This window comes from Aethalodelphis obliquidens, unplaced genomic scaffold, assembly GCF_003676395.1.
Source record: "Aethalodelphis obliquidens isolate GAN/ISIS:26980383/991018 unplaced genomic scaffold, ASM367639v1 scaffold6, whole genome shotgun sequence".
Classification (NCBI taxonomy): domain Eukaryota; kingdom Metazoa; phylum Chordata; class Mammalia; order Artiodactyla; family Delphinidae; genus Aethalodelphis; species Aethalodelphis obliquidens.
Genome location: NW_020837950.1, coordinates 37,971,758 through 37,994,699, shown reverse-complemented (window position 1 = coordinate 37,994,699; position 22,942 = coordinate 37,971,758). Strand labels below are relative to the sequence as shown.

At 43.6% G+C, this 22,942-nt stretch overlaps 1 protein-coding gene and 1 long non-coding RNA gene across 4 annotated transcripts in view; one reads left to right on the top strand and one right to left on the bottom strand.

Moving 5' to 3' along the window:
- Positions 1-20,600, top strand: part of LOC113618947 (uncharacterized) — a 125,115-nt gene extending 104,515 nt beyond the window's left edge. Inside the window, exons 5-6 of the long non-coding RNA XR_003432216.1 lie at positions 14,774-14,882; positions 20,149-20,600. This is a non-coding gene — a long non-coding RNA (uncharacterized LOC113618947). The remainder of the gene's footprint in view (positions 1-14,773; positions 14,883-20,148) is intronic.
- Positions 5,136-22,432, bottom strand: ZNF518B (zinc finger protein 518B). Of its 3 annotated transcripts, XM_027103357.1 has the most exons (3): positions 22,337-22,432; positions 9,023-11,873; positions 5,136-8,923 (listed from the first exon to the last, which is right to left on the bottom strand). In XM_027103357.1, exons 2-3 carry the CDS (start codon positions 11,696-11,698, stop codon positions 8,453-8,455), a joined length of 3,147 nt encoding a protein of 1,048 aa, XP_026959158.1. In that variant the 5' UTR covers positions 11,699-11,873; positions 22,337-22,432; the 3' UTR covers positions 5,136-8,452. The 3 variants fall into 3 exon arrangements, with proteins under 3 accessions (XP_026959158.1, XP_026959155.1, XP_026959157.1); XM_027103354.1 differs by having other exon boundaries at positions 5,136-11,873; XM_027103356.1 differs by lacking the exon at positions 22,337-22,432 and adding an exon at positions 15,401-17,988 and having other exon boundaries at positions 5,136-13,528.
- Positions 22,433-22,942: the final 510 nt, after the last annotated feature.

Genomic DNA, 22,942 nt, shown 5'->3' with positions numbered 1-22,942 from the left:
CTAGATTAGGCAAGCCACAGTGCTGCCAGTGGGTTGAGCCTGGATAATATCAGGCGCTGGGACAGTGAAAAATGAATGACCACTGCCATGAGAAACATCTGAAGACATGAACACTTTAACAATAGCAGCACAGTGACTGTCCCCTACAACTTGGTGAAGGTTCATTCCCTGAAAAGCACCATTTCCTTTCTAGTTCTGTTCTTAACCCATATAAAGACACGTCCTCAAGCATGGCCAGGATGAATAAAACCTTGGTTTTTGAGGTTTCATGGGCTCCATTCATGAACTGAATGAAATCTTTTTAGAACAATTTAATGCACACCTTCTCAAGAGACTGACTTTACCACCTCTGTTAAATCATTCCGTAAATGGGGAATGCACTTTCTGTACACAATGGCACATGGATTTGTGTGTCCCATGTAATAATATAAGATGCATCATTCTACTTGCATTTAAACATCAAAAGGACATGACTACTGTTTACATTTTTCTAGGAATATGGAATTAAACAGAAAGGAGTAGCACAGTCAACTTAATAAGAAATGGAAAACCTGAAAACGTATATAATCATTACAGACATCAAGTCAGTATTGAGACTTTCCAAACTTCTCCTCTCCCATCCATGTTTTCCTTCTCTGCTAAAGATGCCTGTCCAAGATGTTTTTACTGGTGAGATGGCTTACCACTTCAAGGACCAACTGATCTCTCTCCTCTGAGACAATTTGCGTCAAATGGAGAAATAGGGAAAGTGACACAACCCATTCTATAATAGTAAAGATGGTATAAGGACAGTAATTGTAGAGGAAATTACAGACCAATATCACTCATATAATGCTTCTAGTATTAAATCTGTAAACTCAGCAGTGTATACATGTAAAGAATCCCAGGGATACGAGGAAGATTTAACATGAGAAAAATGTCATAATACACGACATCAGGATTTTCAAGAAAAAATTAACTCAAACATGTTATATAAATTTAGTTTTGGAAAAAAGCCCTATGGTTAGAAGGGAATTGCCTTAAGCTGATAAAATGTACCTTCCAAAAACCTGAGGCAAAAATTATGTTTTAAATGGAATGTTGAAACTCTAAAGAACTTTTGTCACTTCCCACGTCTTTCTTTTAAGCTTCAATCTATTGTTTACGTAGAAAATACAAGGATCTCAATCTTAATTTTTAGTTTTTTATGACGTAGGTTAGGACTTTTCTTAGACTGTTGAACAGAAGAGGTGAGAGGAGCATTCCTATCAGAGCTGATGTACAGGAACCCAACTGATTTTTAAAATATTGAATTTGCACTTGGCAATTTTGCTAACCTCTTAGAATTCTCTTTCTTTCTTCCTCCTTCATGGCTGATTATGCAAACTATAGTTCTTATTGTTACTGTGACTGAGAACTTTTCTCAAAAAGAAAGGGAATAAATGATAAAACATTATTGTCCGGCACAACTTTATTTCTATTACATTTTCAAACCAATTATCAGACTAAATGGTAGTCACATGTTACCACTGATGCCAATCTTCCTCAAATGCATCTGTAAGATCCATGCTTTTCCAATCAAAATCTCGACAGGGATTGGTGGGCTGATTTTAAAATGCACATGAAATAGCAAAGGGCCAAGAATAGCCTTAGAATATCTTCTAGGAAGAGTCTTCTCATTTTGTATATACCTCTGTCAATGGTAAACCGTCTCATTCGAATTAACTTTGAAGATCACAAGAAACAGTGTGATGCAGCAGCACGGAGACCCCGCCATAGAAACACACAGATATGGAACCTGCATATATGGAGGGAGTGTTACACGCAGGGAGACAAGCATAGACTCCCGATAATGGGTGTTAGGACGACTGAGTTAGTAATTCACCTGGAACTGACTTTTCTGAGTATATGAATCTAATAGGATTCAGGTATTATTGTTTCATATTAAAAAAATTGGACCTGGATCCTTTTGAAAAAGATTTTTACAAACTCTATAACGGACAGCTTGTATTTTATTATGTCCACTATTGTATGGAAGTTTATTTTTAATATTAAATTTATTATCTTTTTGACCTCAAGGTAGGATAGACTATCTTTTTGACTTCAAGGTAAGGAAGAATTTCTAAAATAAAGCACGAGAAGCACCAAACCTAAAGGAAACCATTTTTTTTTCTTTATGGATTTTTAGGAGTGTCTATATTGTCTTTTAAAAGTTTAAAATAAATAGTTCAATGGTAAGGAATACCAGCAGTTCATACATGGAAAATGAAAATGTCCAATAAACATTTGCAAAAGTATACTATCTCACTAGGGATCAGGGAAATGCAAACAAAAGCAATACACTGCTTTTTCAAGTTTAGATATTGCCCAATAGTATGTTGAGGTTCCTGTTTCTCCATACCTTCACCAACTCTTAGCAGACTGTTACCATTTCACAACCATCAGATTGGCAGGTTGCCTTCCGCACAAGCAGCTGCCCTTCACACACCTCCAGCACTCACCCTACAATCCAGCAGGTCAGAAATCATCAGTGGTTGATAGGCTGTTCTTTTCTTCTGTGCACAGTGGGGCTGCATAGCCCCTTTGGAAGGTTGTGTGACCACTTCTGGGCAGTGGGTTATGAGGGGAAGTGTTGTGCCTTGTTTTCCACCCATGCAAGACCCTCTCCTGTTTTTTCCTTGTCATGGTGATGGAGAAGCCCAAGTGGTTCAGATGGTGCAGCTACAAGAGAGGCCCCTCCAGCAGACTGGGTCCCTGACAGACCGTGGATACAGTGTGAATGAGAAATAAACGTTTGTTTGGTTGACCAACTAAGGTTGCAAAGTAAATAATAACCTCAAAAAGTCACATGTGCAACCATTTCTTTAAGGTATAGATAGATCTAGAAATCAAACTGCTTGCTGGGCGTTAATACAGAACCTGGCGCAGAACTGGCATTCCCTAAAAGTGAGTGAAACCTAGCCTAGCCTACCCTAGTTTTATTTATTTATTTTATAGATTGATTGATTGATTGCTGCATTTGGTCTTTGTTCCTGTGTACGGGCTTTCTGTAGTTGCAGTGTGCGGGCTTCTCATTGCGGTGGCTTCTCTTGTTGCCGAGCACACGCTCTAGGCGTGCGGGCTTCAGTAGTTGTGGCATGTGGGTTCAGTAGTTGTGGCTCACGAGCTCTAGAGCGCAGGCTCAGTAGTTGTGGCACACGGGCTTAGTTGCTCTGTGGCATGTGGGATCTTCCCAGACCAGGGATGGAACCTGTGTCCCCTGCATTGGCAGGTGGATTCTTAACCACTGCGCCACCAGGGAAGTCCTGCCCTAGTTTTAGAGACACATAAATGAAACCCGATCCTTCTGATCCAGAAAACCAGACAAGTAGGCTAATATTTACAATACAGTATGTTTTCCCTTGTCCTGTCCTATTCAATAAACACTAGGCACATATGGGTAATGAACGCTTGGAAATGTGGCTAGGGTGACTGAAGAACTGAATTTTTAATTTATTAAAAAAAATTTTGGGGGGGCCTCACCACGCAGCTTGTGGGATCTTAGTTCCCCGACCTGGGATTGAACCCATTCCCCCCTGCAGTAGAAGCACAGAATCCTAACCACTGGACCGCCAGGGAATTCCCTGAATTTCTAATTTAATTAAAAAAACTGAGGCAGTGTAAATTCTTTCCACTGAACACAACTTAAGTGTTTTGGTAGGACTACATCTCATTTTAACTGAAAATTTAGCATCAGAATTGAAAAATGCTTTAAGTTTAAAATATATACCGGATTTCTGAAGACTTTAAAAAAGTGTGTATATAGAATATATATATATATTATATACACACTCTGTTTTTAGAGAAAATATCAATAGATTTTATGTTGAGATTGAAAAATGCTTAAATAGTATTTTAGATGTATTGGGTCAAATAAAACATTTGATCTCATCTGCTCTTTTTACTCTTTTATGTGGCTAGTAGGAAGTCAAGATTACATATATGGATATTATTTCTCTTGGACAGCACTGCTCTAAGACTAACTCCAAATACGGTGTCTCATCCCAATGAATATGCCTGATACACGTTGGAACCTCAGGAAAGCAACGCATGCTGAGCCTCACCTGTGGCAAGAAAAGGCTCTATATATTGTAAAGCAAAGAGCTTTACAGATACCCTTTGTATCAGCTTTACTGATACAAAGGGTATCAGTGCTTCCTGCCAAAACACGGTCCTATCCATTACTTTACTCATCTTCATGTAAACCTGGTGAATCAGGTGTTGTTAACCTTTCCGAGCTTAAGTTTTCTTAACGATAAAAGGTGGATTAGTGACTGCTATTTCCCAGCTCTTTGGCCTTGAAGTCAGTTTCTGCCCCTCCCCTATTCTAGTCACACTATAGCCAGCCCTGAAGTCCAGGCCGATACAAATCCCCCTTCAGGCTTCTGCTGCCTTCTCTGATTGCTACTCCCCTAAATAACCAGCCAAAGGTGACAGGTTGTTAGACTAGATCTATAGGATTAGAGGATGACTCATCTCAACTCAGATACTAAATAAGCCAAATTGGTGAATTTCAGCAATTCCTATCATCTCCTCTTTATCTTTTCCTTAGGGTTTGCCAATATTCAACTGAAGTCTAAGGCTCTTCTTTTTTGGACTCCTTGGGTGCTGGGAATGAGATGAGGGACTGAATGCCCCTCTCCAAATATCCTCATACTCTTTCTTCTGAAGTATGTGTAGAATCAGATTTAAACAATCAATGGTATTTGGATAGATGGCATTAGCCATGCAATTACACTCAAATGGCCCAGCAGGCTCACTGACTACTTGGAAACTCTTCCACCCAGGCCCCACTTAGTTGAGAGGCTACACATGGAGGGCAGGACCCACACACATTCTCTGATGACATGACCATGGCATGAAAATCGCCACTGCTGCCCAAACCAGCATCTCATCTCTTGTGAATGTAAGCCAAAGCAAAACAAAGTTACCTGGCCTCATTTCAGGGTATGCTTAGTTAACCAGCAGTGCATCAAATTCAAAATATACCTTTATGGAATTCAAAGCGCCTGTATTATGTAGAATGATGCCTTTATGTGGTTCAGAAATATATCACACAAGACAGGCTGTATAATTAATAGCCAACTTGCTTAACATTTGAAATGAAAGAACAGAGAAAATTTTATAGTTGCTTTATTTAACAAAATTTATGCCAACTTCTCTATCTATATACATACGTGTTTCAAAATCAGAGCAGCAGACACACAAACTGTTAATGCAGGACTTTTTAATAATGCTTAAAACATGTTATGCAATGTTTTGTTTTCTGTTCATACTGACGTTAACAGATTCAAAAGTTATTCCAAAGGCTGAGTGGCATCACGTCTTCATTTTCTGGGGTGGCTTAAGAAAGAGGGATGGAACTTTTGAGGGTTAATACATCGTGTTCAGTTTAGCTTAACCAAGAGCACTTGGCCCATGAGTGGGGCTCACAAAGTGTTTCGGACTGGGGATAAAAACTTGAGTAAAACAGAATCTATTTTGAGTATACTTTTTTAAAAAAAATTCACTGTCATATCATAAATATAACAATGTTGTCTCATTTCTTATCCCCCAAAGAAAACCTATTTTAAAAAATAAGTTAGAAATGATTTTAGTAGTAAGTACTATGAGTAACATTTACTGAGTAGAGACCCTTCAAAATCAAGGTAAGAAAGAGTAGACAAATACTCAACACAGTTCTGCCCCTACCTTCTCCAATTTTGTTCGTTTCATGACATTAAGCTACATGTTAACAAGCTATTTTCTAAAGTTCTTTATATAGGGAAGACAGCCATTTTTTGCTTTCTCATTTTTTTTTTTATGACTTCCAGGAGCCCTCTGAATTCCTTACAAAGTACTGTAGTTCTGGAAATCTCAAAAAACCTAGCTACATATTCTACTCACAAAATTTTCCTCTGTACAAGTACATAAGCTGAGTTTTAGGTAATACTTGAAAAACAGTTGATGCTGCAAAGTGTAAATGTTTCATGTTGACACTTAACACTCTGACCTGATTCATGGTTATCTTTCCTGAAAGGTCATGGTCTAGCCTTTCAGGAAAGATGCTACTAAGCAGTGAGGTATAGAAGGAGAAAAATAATAAAGCACAGCCTTTTCTTCACCTCTCAACACCTTAAGAGCCTTCTTTCATGATGGGGGCTGGGGTGGGGAGTGAATAACAGATCTACGCATGGATAAAACTTAAGAATGCTCTCCTTTATGTACTGAAGCGGTACACACAATCCAGTTCCCAAAAAGCACCATCTAGAAATGCACCGGGACTAAATACTGTACTGCAATGATCCACCGGGGTTTCTACTCCCATTTGTTCATATAAATCAGACCCATCACTTACTGTGCTTTCATTTTCTAAAAATGAGATCAGACCATTATAAAAATGTACTTCCAAAATAAATTATTTCTAGAATATAAAATGTTTTATATTTTTCCAGCCCACGTAACTTCATTATAAAATAGGAAATCAGAAAATTAGCTACTGCAAGTTTTCATATGGTAAAAAATATATGTGTACACATATATATATACACATATAAAAAACCCAAGTTTTAAATTTCAATAAAAACTAACCAATTAAGCAACTTAATGATCATGTATTAAACTATACACAAGCCACGTTGAATATCTGTAATGAGAACCAACTACAAAGAATTACAATCTGATGTATCAGAGGATAATCTAAGACTTTCCCACGTGGAAAGAAATATCAGGAAGTCTCTTAACTGACTACCCAACACAACAGAAATCTCACTCACGCCTTTCTCAGATGTAACAGCCCCCAGTTTCATTCGCTGCCCTCAATTCCCTAAGGAAGGAGTCTTTAAAAGGGAGGAAAACACGTGAGTTGGGGCTGCTTTGTAGCTGTGCTGTGTGTGCTCTGCGTTATGGCTGGTTCCCCGCTGGGTGGGCAAGGGAGGCCTAGAACCCAGCCTGAGCTGCTTTTGTCAAGCCATCCATCTGCCCAAGCAGCCGCAACGGTGCAGAGGGTGGGCTTTTTTCTAGTGCACAGGAAGGTGCTGTGGAGACCAGCACCAGTCCTGACTCCTGCTGGCGGAGGAGTAGCTGGAGTGTTCTTGGAGCTGCTTCCCAGGGAAGGTGAGCAACAGGGAAAGCCTGACTGCGGCTGAGATAAATTAGAAGCAGGTTGGTAGCACTGATGAAAACCAGGGACAGTGTTCCTATAAGCTTAACAGAGGTGGTGGGAGGTGTTCATTTTGTTGATTCTTGCCTGTTTTTAGTATTTTCATCAGGGAAAACCTTAAGGGGCCTCAGGCAAGGGAAAGGGGCAGGTGAGCAGGGAAGCTATCTCATTTCACAGGAGGGCCTGTTCAGAAAACCCACCAAGGGAGAGCAGGATAAGACCTGGCAGGGGTGGGGAACAGTGTCTGTGATCCACTGGTGATGAAGGAAGAAAGAAAACAGTGCGCAAGTTCCACCCGTGGTCTGCGATGAGTTCCCAAATGAAAACTGATAGTCTCATTAAAGCTACAACTTTCGTCACAATCCTATCTATCTTGATTTGTCTCCCCAAACTTTATCTCTGTTGAAAGATGCCTGTTCATTCACATTTTAAATTGATGACTTACTTGACTTTTGTGAGAGTGGTAAGGGCAAACAGGAGATAATTTTAGATATTCTCCCTCTGTGACCCTTTCTTCTCCTTTTTTTCCCCCCAAAAGGCACATTCCCTCCCCAGCTGTCATAAATCAAGGTATTTAAAAATAAAGCAAAAGCCTGAAAATGTTCCTTTCTTCCCCTAACAACACCTGCTGTTGTAGTAAATTCAGGCCAACCTTTGGAATTATTCTTTAAAAGGGTCAACAAAAGCCCAACTCTCTGTGCTACAGAGAACACTTAGCAACACTGCAGAGTGGGTGAGGGATTTAAAAGAAGGGCCACTTTTCTATAACCAAACTTAAGATAACTAACAAAGTAGAAAATATACTTTCCATTATGTACCAAATATTCAGGAGATGAGTTAATGCAAAAAAAAAATAAGTGGATGTGTACACCAAGACCTGGGTTTAATTCTTCAGTAGCATTTTGTTATATAAAGAGTATGTGTAAAACATTCTAAACTTGCCCCTCCGAATGGATTAAAATGATTTTTATCTATGCAGAAAAAGGTTGCTGACCAAAGGGAAGTCTCAGATCCCACTGAAAATCTGTTCAAAGTTTCCCTTCGCCCCAGACAAATGCACACACGTGAATCTGTGTGCACTTCCTCGGGGGCCACAGACACCTTCTGATGTCCGGTCACCAGGCTCAGACGCCAGGCTCTCCACATTCCCAGGAAGACCTGAAGACTGAACCAACCTCCCATCCCTGCAGTCTGTATTATCCTAGAGTCAGGGAGGGACACAAAACCAAGCAAACCAAACCAGAATCAATTAAAAGTAAGAAAAACAATTTTCTTCCAAGAGCAATTTTTCACTTATTTGCCCTTGGAAGAAAGAACATCCCAATCTCTAGTTGCTTCTATTAAATGCCGTTGGCCATGACTCATCCACTCTTCCTGGTCTTCGTAGAGCCGTCCACAAAACCAGCACTTAAATATACACTGTGATGAGTCATCGGGCAAGGAATCCACCACCTGGTAGTTGTTTTTATGAACTTTTTTAAGTTTCATTTTCAACATCATTTGCCTTTTTATCTGATTGGCTTCCTCCACATTCTGGTAGGTCAGCCGGACATGATGCCGCCTGATGCCTAACTGACACCTAGTCCTCTCTGATAGGACCACTTTGAGGACGTTGCCTTTGTACTTGTTTATTACCTTCATCACATTGGATACTTCTGGTGAGTCGACATCAGGATGGTTTAACACGATGACAGGCTGGTTCCGACGGGGGCATTTGATCAACTGGTCTGGTTTAGCTGCTATCAGTCGAAGTTGTCTTGCAACCTGAAAAATGGAAGGATCCTTGAAACAGCGGCTGGGATCAGCCTGAATTTTGCTTTTCTTCTTGGATGAGTTGACTTGTTTGGTTTTATTTCTACTTACAGGAAGACTTCTGGAAAACAGTTTCCCTTGCTTGCTTACTTCACCGCTTCCTTGCTGCCCATGCAGGGGTCCAGCTTTTTTAACCATGGTGCTACAATCTGCACTCTCTTTTCTTGATTTAGCCCAAAGAGAGAGAGCATGATTCTGGGACATGTCTACCGGCCCACTTTCACTTGTCGAAGACTGTAAGTCCAAGTCTGTCTGTTTCACTGGGCAGAACGGAATGGGTTTTATTAACTGTGTCTCACTGCAGGGGATGCTGACAGGTGCTTCACATGTAGCCTCTATAACGTGGGAATTCTCAGAGGAATTAAGAACCCTCAGCACAGCCCCCTTCGGGATCAATACTGGAGGAGCCAAATGTGGCTTCCTGGCTACTCCGCTTTCGGTTTTCCCACTGCTGCCTTCTACAAGGTGCGGATATATCTGCTGATGAGTAAGCTGTCCGTTAATACCAACGTCATCCTGAGGTTTCGGGAGAGTACCTGCAGAATAGCCAGTGCTGGTAAATGACACGTTAATTTCCTGAATACCTTCAGAGGCAGCTTTGGAAGTGACCTTAGGTGCCTTCCCTACAGAACGACGATGTGCATTACTTGCAGCCAAAGATGAAGGCTTGCCGCAGGATTCAATTAACTGGGCTATCTTTCTGCGCAAGAGTTCAATTGACTTTATTTTGGACGTTGAACTGTTCCACTTAACGCCCTCAGGGACGTTTTCAGATCCAGAGCTCAGAGAAAACACGGATGAGATGACTGGGCCTTCGAAGGAGTCATTAGCCTTTACAGAATTCTTTAAATCCAAAGGTTTATCCCCAGACTGTTGAGGTCTGATTCCATCTTCTCCCGTTACATTTATGTGTAAATACTCACTTTTATGTTGAGAGAAAATCTGGCCAGTATTTGAAACTGCCTTGTGTTCCTGTGTCTGGTTATCTTTCAGCTTCCTATTAGGGGGAACCATTTTTACAGGAAAACTGATCTCATTTCTAGATTCCACGTCCTTTTTACTTAGGGGCAGTGAGTCCTTTTCTCCAGAGAAGGAAATGGTTGCAGGCGATGCAGCAAGAGGAAATAACTGCTGTGAGTCACTGTGTAAATTTCTTCTATCTTCAGTAAAAGAAAAGGCAGCTTTATATGGAAAAGAGTTTGACGTAGTTCCAAGACCACTTAAAATACCATTTTTTATTAGAGATGATGGAGAATGACCTTTTAAGGCAATGGAAGGAAGAGCAGTTCTTTGTGGATATGTATAACCTTTTTTCTGCAAACCCTCAACTCTATCAGGGTTGAGAAAGGATCCTCCACCACTGCACACGCTAGCATTTGAGGTGAAAAAGTCATAAGACCTTACCCACTTCACGTTTTTAAGTTGTTTCTGAACTGATGATTGAAGATTATTGATGCCCGCAAGTTTTCCAACATTCCCTTCGATCATCAGTGACTTTGTTTGTTCTGCAGAAGCCATTTTTTCCTGTTCGCCTGAATCTTTCTCTTTAGTCACATGTTCAGAATTACCTCCATCACCCCCACCAGCGGCAAGGCAATTACTTTCTTCCAGAGGAAACAGTTTCAGCACAAGCTGCTGTGTTCCATTGACAACCTTCACATCTATCAACTGGGCTAAACAGTTTGCAGGGATGATTAGCTCCGCTGGTGCCACAACCGTTAATGGCATTCCCGGCTGAACAGGCTCTTTTGCAGGGGATAACACTTCCACCTCCACACTTTTGTTCTCAAACAGGTTGACTTCACTGGGCTCTGACAGCGTCACTTTATTTGGAATGCACACGACATCTTTTTGGTACTCCTTTGATTCAGGTAATAACATTATGTTGTGCATTCTGTCTTTATTTGAATGGAGGGAGAACGCTGAAAGCTGATCTGACAAGTTATTTTGAAACGCAGTCCTTGGACTGGAAGCTTTTAAAAGCTCTGGGTTTTGCTTGGAGGCACTGATTCTTTTTGGCTCCAGCTTGGCAATGGTTTTGGGCAGCCGTTTTCCACCAGCCTTCTCGTGGACTCTTTTCCTGTGTTTGACAATGTAGTCATTTCTAATAGCACCATAGTCACAATACTCACATTGATAAGGGAAAATGCCTGTGTGTTTCACCAAGTGCCTCTGAAACTCCCCTTTAGTGTAGGAAATGTAGCTGCAGTGAGAACAAATGAATTTAATCTCTTCATGTTGAAGTGTGTGCTTTTTGTACTGCAGAGGGTCCTTCGTGGAAAATCGACATTTATCACAATAGTATTTGCCTGGCTTAAAGTTCCTTACCCTAAATTTGTTATTGACAGAACTTGAGATGGTTTCTGGTTTATTTCCTATGTGAGTAGCACTGTGATTATTCACAAAATGGAAATGGGGAGGGGCCACACCTAGGCTGCATTTGAAGCAAACATATTTGTCCTCCTTTTGGCTTTGGCCAGTATCCTTTTTCAGATCCCGAAGCGGAATCTTGTACACACTTTTACACTTTACGCATGTAGCAACGGCCATCGTGGCAGCCTCTGCCTCAGAGACTTGATACAAAAGAGTCTGAGCTTCTTGTCTATCTGGGCGAGTCGCTCGATTAGCATTAGGCTGTTTGGGCGACATGGTCAAGGAACTGTGTCCGTCATCCACTTGTGTAGTCCATAACTGCTGTCCACTATCCTTCATCTTCTTCATTTGCATTTCTAAAAAGAGGCCATTGAAATCCAGAAAGACATGATAAAACTCTTAGGAAGCATCCTTCAGTATACTTTGTAGCTGGCTTCCCAGGAACGTATTATCTTTTTTCACAAACCACCAGAGTAGGTCATGATCCCAAAATATGACTGTTTCCAATTCTCTGATATTCCAGGCAACACTAAAGGGGAAAAAATGATATCACAAAGCATCATTAATACATGAACTTAAGGTTTAGCTAACGTATTTCCAAATTTACCCTAATATTTCAGTGATCTTGGGGATTTTATGCTAAATCTTGACCTACTATCTTGAAACACAGTGATACACAGTACAACAGAACTGGCAAATAACCAGCCTAAACTGAAAACATTTTCAAACTCCGCCCCTCTAAGAGTCATTACTTTAGGCCAACCATAAACATAGATATACTGGGGTAATCATGGCAGTCACTCAGAATAGCCTTTGCTGAGTGAGTTATTTTTAAGGGTCACTGAGAGCATTCTAGCAACTTCACAGGTATAATTTCATAACAGCCTCACTAAAACCTTAGGAGGCTGGCATTTTAGTTTCTAAACACACAAGTTAACCAGTGGTAGAGCCAGGGTTCCCGCTCAGGTGTCCATTTGTTTCTATGTTATGGGGTGGATCCCAACTCTCTCTCTCATGTGCCCCATTTGCTTTCACAAGTGGTAAGAAGACAATACTATCCTGACAATACTAGGTAGACAAATACTTATTCCTTCAACATCTTACTGAGCATCTATCAGGTGTCAGGCACTGTTCTAGGCGCTACAGGGCAGTGACCAGAAGCAAATCCGTCCCTCCCCTCATAATGGTACAGAGAGGGAAGACAAACTGTATATTTATTTGGCAGATGGTGGCAAGTGACTGGGGAAAACAAACCATAAAGCCAGGCAAGGGGGACAGGGTGTAACTATGTGATGAAGTTGTAGGGCTGGGGCGTGGAGAGTCAGGAAGGGCCTCAAGAGAAGCTGATGTTGGAGCAGAGACCTCGGGGCAGCCTGGGAGGAGGGCGTTTCAAGCTGAGGGAGGGGGAAGCTCTGTGGGAAGTGGGCCTGGAGCACTTGAGTAACTGCAAGGAGGCTGAGGCTGGGGGGCAATGAGCAAGGAAGGGCGGAGGGTACTGGTCAGGGGAAGATCTATGGTGCAGCATCATAAGGATGTGGCTTCTCCCCACGTGAGGAGGAGACCCGGGGAGAGACTGGAGCAGCAACAGAACATGACATGATCTGATCTATATTCCAGCCACTGCCTCCGGCGGCTACAGGGACCGGAGTCTCAGAGGGTGAAACCATGGCAGCAAGGACACAGGGGAGGGAGAAAGGCGGCCTGGAATGCAGCTCCTGTTTTCTAGAGCCAATACCACAATATGTGTAATGCAGTGATTTGTACATAAAGATAGGTAATTATCTGTAACTATGTATTCTTTTTTCAGAATACACAGAACTAAACAAAAACCATTCCAGTTTGGGACCTGCTAAAAGCCTTTCTTTTATGACCTTAAAAAAACCACTTTCAACCTGTTGAGCCTCAGTTTTTTCATCTGGCAATAAGAATTACGGATACTTATCCAACCTCTTCCACAGTCCTGCCATGATGACTAAAACGCTAAAGAATACAAGACAACACTTTTAAAATTTTAAAACACTTCCCTGAATGTCAAGAGGCGCACAGAGGCCTCAGTAAGTGCTTGTTCAACGATGGGCAGCGATACGAATGGGAATTAGCAGCTTCCTTCTGGCACCCTGCTAACAGGCCAAGAGCTGTACAAAGTAAGTCTGAAAGGCCGACCTGGGGGAGCAGAAGGTCTTGCTGTGGGGTGGAGAGAAACAATTATTGCGTATCCAGATCTAGCATACAACCTGCCTTTAAAAACATTTTTGGAAAGCACCGTAAGAACGTACCACATTGATGACAATCTTTATTTTCTTTTGCAGTAGTATCTTTTCCTATTTTGCTTTTGCAAAAGACAGTTGCCTCCTTTCAAAAACAACTCCCAGCATGCAATCACAAGCACCTAGGGACACAATCAGACTTGCCCCACCCAAGCGTGTATGTAATACACACCAAGCGGGCAGAGGCCTGTGGGGTTGCAAGGTGCAAACCTATCCCCTCAATGTTCAAACACACACCTATGCAGGGGGACTGTGCACAGGACAGGACATGTGGATGCCTCAAACTGCAAACTGACAGGCATGGGCAAAGACAAGGACGGTCATTTTCCTCTGTACTCCTGGTACATATACAGCAGGCAGAGCTTTCAAATGAGTCACTGGGAGAAGCTGACGCACTTCACTTTCTGGATTTGTAAACTGGCTTTAGTGAAAGGAGACAGAAGTGATACCCAGAACTTCTGCACTAATGAAGTGACCTCAAGCCAGCCACCCATTTGTATCTGCTCACTCATCTGTGCTCACATAGATGAATGCTTAGCCCTGAAGTTGCAGACTTTTTATCATCTAAAAATGCTACTATTGTCAACATGTTCAAGTGGGCATCTCGGTCCTGCTAAAATAGAAGAAGCAATGGCTGCAACCAGAGCCTAAGAAAACCACTGGCCCAAGGAATGCAGAGGCTGAAAAGCAGCTTTAAGGGGATCTGGTCCAGTGGTTCCTGAATCTGGAGGAGCTGCAGAATCAGAGCTAAAATAGACATTCTTGGGCTTCATCCCAAAGCTCATGAATCTAAATCTTAGTGGGAGAGGGAAGGAGAAGAGACATTTATGGTTTGTAAAAGGACTCCATATGATTCTGATGAAAAGCCAGCATCAGAAATCACTGGTTGAAACTTCCAGCAACATTTCAATCCTTTAAAACATCTTCATCAGTTGGTCATGCAGTTGATGCTCTAATACTACCATGAGCCAAACTCCTTCTCTCTTCGGGCAGCTAATTTTATTTTCACATAGTTGTTACTGGCCAGAATTTACCCTTAAATAAAACTGAAACCAACCTTCTTGTAACTTCCTTATATCCTGACCTTGGAGCTACAAACAACTTAATCCCTGATAGACCAGTCATTAATCTGCTCCTTTCCTGTCTCAATTCTGTTCACAAGAGGTGCGTACCAGCCGATATGTACACATCTGATCTACCAGCCTCATAATCCTGAGGGAGAAGAAGAGAAGAGGAAGAAGAAGAAGAGAAAAGAAGGAAGAGAAGAAGAGGTAAGAAGGGAAAGAGGGAGGGAGGGAAAAAGAAAAGAGGGGGAGGAAAGAAAAGAAAGTAACTTACTTGCCTGGTACAACCTGCTTACCAGCTCTTTTAAAAAAAAAATCACAAAAGGCAGTTTTGCCATTTTCTCTCCAAATCCTTTTAAAACTTGGAGGTGTCATTCCTCCTGGAACTGAAGACTTGCAATCTCAGACTGAACGATAAAATCACATACCTTAGCAAGAAGAGGAGAGCATCCTACTGCAGGAGAACTCTCTCTAGAGAACTAACCAAGCCCGCTTGGTGCCTCGGTAATGCAGAAGCCTCCTGGTGGTGCTTCTGCAAAACCATCTCAGCAGTTATTTTGAATTAGGAATCCACAGAAACAAGTGTCAATATGAAGCATGAGGCTGTGATTAGCAAATGCAGTTTAACAGGGAGGCAAGACACTAGGCCATGACCCAATTACATCACCTGTTTGAAAGTGCCTTCTTGGCTTTTAAACCGTTCTCAAAATAACGCATGTTTCTACCTTGGTACTTCCCTCCGTCCAGGTGACAAAGATGTCAGGCTTCTTCAAAACAAGCAGACAAAGGTCTCTTTGGCCACTGCAACATGTGGAGCTAGTTGTGGGTGAAAAAGATCTCAGATGTAGCACCCCAAGACAGCGGTAAATGGACGCAGTGGCACATAAGAACTCAGATGGCTTTGATGTTGGCATTTATACTTGGACACACCTGAGTAAATGGGCTCCCAAGACCTTGTTCCCTCCATACACCTTTCTCTCCCTGGTTCACATTCATGTACAACCACCTGTGAAGCTGGATCCTCTTGGCAGATTACTGTCCAGTGGACTGATGACCAAGGATTACATGAAACACTGTAGATAAAGGGCCGTGTGTGTGCGAGGTGCTGGGGGCACTAATCAATCAGGATTAACACCAGTGTCGGTGATCACCTACCTTCCACACTCACAACACCTGTTACAAAACCTCTGCATCTGACCTCCTAGAACTAGAGACGTACATTTTTTAAAGTTCATTTAGGAAGGTTCTCGAAAACACAGAAAATACTTAATATTATTAACTCTGGACACAATAATAAAATAGCTACTTAATGTTAAGTTGTCTGCTTTTAAACAGCAAAAAGTGAGCTTTTTAACGCAGAATTATCTCCAGCATCAGACAAAGGCGGCTTCCACACACAGAGAGGAGGGGCACAATGTGTGACAAATGTGCTTCCTCTAGACTGAGTCTTGTCTTTTCTGGGGAAAAAGCCTAAGGGCAGCATCCACTACTGGTGGGTTTTCCTTCTGCCTCTGAGCTTACCTGACCTGGTTTCTTAAAAATTTATCATGGGGACAGATGGAGAAAAACAGTTTGTTAGAAACCAGTGACATTTAGGGCTATAAAAATCATGAAGGTTGTGTAAGTTTTTATTAAAAAGGAAGCATTTGACTTCTAAATACCGAAAACATCAAGTGCTCAACAGAATCAGAAGAGCAGTAAGCAGGAAAATAGTGTTTAAAGCTACAGATTGCGGAGTCAGATTACAGGGTTTCAGATCCCAGCCCCATTGCCTTCTAGATGTCTGACCTGGAGCAAACCGTCTGAATCCTCACCTGTAAACCAGACAATAACAGCACCTACCTCACAAGGTTGTCGTGAGGATTAAATGGGACAGTGTGACTATAAGTGCTTATATAAGTTACTTACACATAAAACTATTAAGAGTATTCTTCTCCCTTTTTTATGAAGAAAATAGAAGAAATAATGCCTATCACATAATTAGTCCAAGGGGCTAAAATACAGGCTTCTTTGCTGCCTGGGAATTGCTTTTTCTGGAATACACAGTGAATCTCATTTTATAATTTTAATTATAGTTGCTTGGCTGCACAGTCTAAAAGATAATTTACCTCTAGGGCCAAACCATCCACCTTGCCTTAGTGGCAAAGGGGCCAACAGGTGATTATAATCACCATGGAAAAGATGCTTTAACTACAAGAGTGCTCATTACAACTTAGGTTTACATATAATCTACTGATAGTTACCGAACGACCTTTTCCTCTCCAAGCCCAGTTGAACTGTGAATTACCCCTGTAGCAAATGAATGTGTCCCCACACCAGATGTTAATGAGAAAAGTTTAAAAAAAGTGGCTGGACAATTGAATCATGTGCATGCTACATGGATCATCACATCCAGCTTTTGTTCATGAGAGATGCCCAGCAAACTCAGCAAATTTTAGTTGACTGACTGTATCTTTTGGACATTGAAGCAAATTTAGGAAGCTCTTCCAGAAATCTTTGCATTGTGGCTTCTACCATATCCACGGCTAGGGCAGGAATGTATAGCTGCTCCACCCATGAGGAGCAGAGGGAAAATGGAGTTGGCAGGTTTGTCGTTTAAACTCTGATTCTGCCCCTTATTTGCTGGGTCCTTAAGCAAGTGATTTCTCTCTACTTATCGTCAGGAAAGGAAATAGGCTTTAATATCATCAAACTTAGAGGGTAATCAGGAGAAGCAAACTAGGATCATGCATGCAAAGCCCTCAGTCTGGTGGCACATGCACTCCAAAATTCTCTCTGCTCCTTTTGTCTGTTTAGCCACAGATAGCAAAGGCTAGTCTAACTAACGTTTCCTAGTAACCAAAATTTTAAAACATTCTACCCCTAAATGACCATTAGCATGTAAACGAGTGATACCTGATCAGTGAAACAATGCAACATTAGGTATGTAAACTGCCAACGTTTCTCCAGTTAAGTTAGTATTTAAGAAGAAACGGTTGCCTCACTCAGCGAGAACTTTTCCAGACAATTACAAAGAATCAGAATTGAACTGAATGGTAAATAGATCTAAACAATGAAAAACATCAATGAAGTATTTTCTTTTTGCTAATCTATCTTGCACTTGAAATGACTGAACTGAAAACTGATGGCCGTCTTGATGGCAAAAAATACTTCCAAATGTTGCTGACAAATGTACACCTTTGAGATCTTAGATTTCCTTCTGAAACCAAGTGTAATGCTTGCAGCACACAAAGAGGCAAGAAGGCTGAACAAGAGCCCCTGTTCTGATTCCTCAGCTTTCCAGATGAGAAGTGCAATAGAGTGAAAAGAGCAATCACCTTGGGGTCTCAGGAGCAAGGTTTGAAACCAACGTTTTTGACTTAGAAGCCGTGTCATTCTGGACTCAACCTCTTTGAGCCTGAGTTTCCTCACTTGTAAAATGGGAACAATGCCTGATTTACATGGCTGATGTGAGGAAATGGTATAATGCAGCTAGCAGGTAGCCTTATGCTCGGCAGGCAAACTACATGTTTTGACAACAAATAAGTCAACATTTTTCTGTTTAAGATTCCTTCCAATGTAGAAGAGTCCAGTAATCCCAGAGAAGCAGAATCTTAGTTTAACAAACGAGCCTAATGAGATAAAGGTCTCTCTGGCTGAGTGCTCTGGCTGGAGGTGAGGATCTTCTCTCCCACCCTCCAGTCTACAAAGGGAGTTACCTTGGGACTGAATGACACTTCTGAGCACGTGAACTGGAACTACACCAGAGAACAAAGGAAGTTATTATTATAGCTTTTTTAAAATAGTTTAAATAAGAGACATTTCTAAAGAAAGAACATGACTAGTGCTAGAGTTTTTAAAGTCTAAAACTTACAGTTCTATACATGGAAAAAAATTTAAGAGGCAAATATGCTCTTGTTAGCATTTTTGAAAAAAGGTAAAAACAAGGTAGTACTACAAAAGCAATATTACAAAATTCTATGTTATTAAACACACCTAGTAACTTCAGGCCTCTAAAGGTGATAAAAATGAAGGACAAATGTGTCTTTGTACTACCCCCCCACTTTTGCCTTAAAATCAAAATTTTGTAGAAGAAATGGAGCAAGAGTTTAATAAAAACTATAATTAAACAAAGAAGAATTGAGATAATTCTAAATCAGTGATTCTTAACCTTGGCTGAATTAAGGTAATCAACTTGTCATAATATGTTCAGGATGTTAAACTTATTTAAAGAGGTCCCTATGATGTTTAGTCACCCTCCTGCACAGAGAATTTACCTGGGGAGCTTTAAAAATAATGATGCCTGGGCTCCACTGTGTTGGGTGGAAGGCTTTGGGAGTTTTAAAAGCTTCCCAGGTGGTTCTAATGTGCAGCCAAGGTTGAGAATCACTACCGGACATTACAGGTAGAGAGGAGCATATGGGGGAATGGCCAGGGCCATTATCAGCACTCCTATGCAATCTTTTATATACCAATCCAATCCACCCTTGGGTGCCTGGAGGGGAGGCAAGGCCACTGCCTTGAACTGTAATGGTGTGAGCAGGCAGGGAGACTCTGGCTCCTACCCTTGCTTATTAGCCATTTGACCTTGGAAACATCATCACTGATGCTGTCTGTGGAGTGTGTAAGGGCAGTAACCACTCTGCAGATTCTTGGAAACTGAAATGCGCCTGGCATGGTGTGAGTACAATGGGCATGAGCCAGGGCTGTTTACCCGACACCCGCCGCAGGCTGCTGTCTCTAAGGAGTGTGATCAGGAGATGGAGAGAGAGGAACGGGTGGTTTCAGTAAAGTGGTAAATGCTACACTAGTGACCTGATCGGGATGCTCTCAGTGGCTGGCTGTGTTGCCAATCCTGGAGCACCGTGGCCCAAGTCAGGTGGAAGGGGTGTGTGAGAAGGCAGATTCATACATTACATCCATTACTCCTCAAAGTACCAATTACCTCCAATTACCTGCTTCTTGTAAGATCTGGAGATACTGTGGCTTTTCTGAGGTCATGGAGTTGGTCAGCTGGCATCTAGACTAAATTCTGTGTTTTCTGCTACCCTGCTGTGTGAGGGCTGTGAACTGCAGTCATAGTTGGGCACTGTTCTTACTGCCTGCCCGGAGCCACTGAGCTGCTGACTGAGTCAAAAGCACGGAGAGTCCCATGGGCTCTTCCTTCTCTTCTCAGGCACCGAGTCCCAGCCGGTGTCAACCTCAGGCCCTGGCATAGGCTTCTACGCTCAGAACCCTGGGAGGCAGCAAGGCAGCGCACAAAGGGCCCTGCAACAGAAGCCAGACACTTGGGTTTAAGTGTTGGGCCCGTGTAGCCTTGGTTTCTTCATGCACTTTTCCAGAAAATAAGGGGAATGAGCCCCCAAAGTGCTTCTCAAGCAAGGGAGCTTAAAAGAAAAGGGCAGAAAGGCTTCCCAGGACTCAGGTGAATGAATGAATCAGATTGTCCTTTTGCTGGGGTGGGCTCAGGGCCTGTGCCTTAAATTCTTCGCAGGTGATTCTGATGCCTCCCCACTCCCCACCCTATGATGAGGATGTCTCCATCTGGGGGGCTCTAGCCACTTTCACTCCCAGGATGGAACATGGAGATTGTAGCTGGCCAAGTCTGAATATGTGAACAAAGAAAATGCAGTCTATGCCCGGCAGCTTGAGAACAATCAAGACTGAGAAACATCACCGGTGAGGACCCTGTTTATCACAGTCAACAGCACAGGCTTGGTCACACAAGGCACTCAATGAGCACTAGCTGAATGGAGTCAATGAATGAAAGAAACATCAGCCTTCCTGGCGACAATAACAATGTTCTTTGTTCTTTTTTTTCCTCTTAAACTGGTCCAGATCCCCTTCCTTTAAAGCAAATAGACCAGTAGACAGATGTGTGTTTTTTAATTGCTATTACTGGATTTTTAAAAATCAGGGAGGAGGCCCAATAAATAAAATAATGCCCTCCTTTGTCTGTTTTCACAACGCACCTTACAATGAATGTTTAACAGCACAACAAAACTGGATACCTACAAAAGTGTTATTTTACAAGGCTATGTTAGATCCAAGATTAAGAAAGAAAAAAAAATTAAAAAATGCATCCTAGGTTAAAGATAACGTCGATATAACTTAAAAAAGCCAAACATTTGTATTCTACCTAAATAGACTATATTGGGATATTGGTTTTTAAATCGCCAATTGCTGGGCCAGTATCTCCTGCTGTGCACACACATCAAGGGTTGGAATGAACTTTGCATACCTGACTCAGACAGAGATAAAGAAATACATTCTGATTCTCTCTGCTCTTTTATAGGAAGTACTGCCTGCTCCTGGAGACCACGGTTTTCTCACTCTTGGTGACTTCAATTCTAAGCTTAAGGGATAATGTTTAAGGGATCCAACACAACAGTTGAGCTGTGTAGACGTTTGTTTTTAATCAGGACACAGTGCTCAGTATTTCACTTTCTAATTTTTCATGTTAGGTTGATCAACTTGTTCATTATCCCAGTTTTTAAAATCAAGCGTATTTTCACGGGATACACGGAATAACCAACATATATAGAGGAATTTAAGTGTTTTCTTTCATTCTCTCCTTTGGCTTTCCCTTTCCGATTTAGGCATTTTCATTCTTTTGCACCCTGCGTGGTTTCCTGGCCTCAAACTGCCCAAGGACCCCAAGGCAACAAGATAAAAGGGCAGCTGAGATGGGGGAGATCCCACAAAGAGTGACATCAGCATTTAGAACCGAGTCACACCTTCATCTTTATCCTCCCTTTACACCCTCACCACCAAAAGATGGACAAGCCCATCCCCGGGCACATGCCCCAAAACTCCCAAGGAAAGACAATGCCAGTCTGGTTTTCAAGTTTATTGTTGGCACACACACCGACGGTACACGTTATCCAAGGCCGTTCACGTCTCACAGCGCGGCTGCTAGGAAGGGAAGGCGCGGATACAGTGGGTTTACAGCCTCGTCCCCAGGGGTCGTCCGGGCCCCTTCCAGGGATCGCAGGGGTTTCTTCTAACCACTGAAAACCGGACCACGTCAACGCTGACCTCCTAGGCCCTCAGGAGGCTTTAAAAATGGCCTCCTGACGACACTTCCTGCTCGGAGCCGACCGGTAGGAACTCTCCCAGGAGATGCATCATTTAAAACGCTGGGGGCGGGCGGAGGAGGCCGGGCTCGGCGGCTCCACACCGGCCGTCCCGCAGCCCGGACGCCGCCGCCAAGGGTCGCGACCCGGCGCATTCGGGGCGAGCCTACAGGGTCGCGGCCGCGGCACAAAGGCGGTCGAGCGGGGGTCGCCGGCTGCGCACCCGCCGCCACCCCCGGACCCCGAGGTCCGTACTCCCTGTCCCCGGCCCGGCGAGAGCCCCCTGCCGGGCGTCCCCTTCCCCCACCCCCGGCCCGGCGCCCCCTCCCCTCCCCTCCAGGCCGCCGCCCTCTCTTCCGCACCCAGCCCGGGGCCCGCTGCCGAGACCCGTCTGCCCCGGGGCCTCCTGCCAAGACGCCGGCCGGCGGCTCGGGCACGCGGGGCCGAGTCCCGCACCACCTGGCCCCGGCTGCCTGCCCGGCGCGGCCTCGTCCTGTCCTTTCCCCGCACGGCCCCGCGCCACCCCTCCGCACCCCGGCCCCGCCCGGCCCCGCCTGCCCCGCGCACGCGGACCCGGCACCCTAGTCCTCCCACTCAGCCACTCACCGAGCCGGGTCCGGGTCCCGGGAAGGGGCGTCTACACCGCCGGCCGCAGGCCACCGCTGCCGCCTCCGCGGCCGCCCGCTGTAGGTCCCTACTCGGGGGGCGGAGCCTGGCGGCGCCGCGCGTGCGCAGTGTGCGTGCAGAGGCTCGGCTGGAGCGCAGCTGGCGCCCGAGGTCCCTAAAGCTGCGCCCGCCCTCACCAGGTTTCAGCGCGGCGCGGAGCCCAAGACCCAGCCGAGCCCTGGTCCTGGACTCAGAGCTCGCCCGAACGCGTCCACATCCACTGCGCACAATGTCCATGCTTGGCCTGGATGTCCGCAAGCTCCGGGGCCTCCCTGCAAAAGAACTGATTCTGCTTCCATTGTTGGCCCAGCAGAGCGGTGGTGGGCCCCTGCTGTGTGCCCGCGCTGGGTCCAAGCGGAGGGGGTCTTTGCTCCCTGCCCTTGTGGAGCTTAAAGTCCAGGAGCAGAAAAGGAGCTCAGATCTCCAGCGTCCAAATTCTTTCTCTTTTGAAAGCAGCAGTGAACGAAATGACCTTGAAGACTCAGGTTCGAATCCCAACTCTCCTGACTCCTTTACAAGCCTGCGCGACCTTGGGCGAGGAAGTCC

Coding starts and splice junctions, on each gene's coding strand:
- ZNF518B (XM_027103354.1), bottom strand. CDS start 11,698: ATGCAAATGAAGAAGATGAAGGATAGTGGACAGCAGTTATGGACTACA.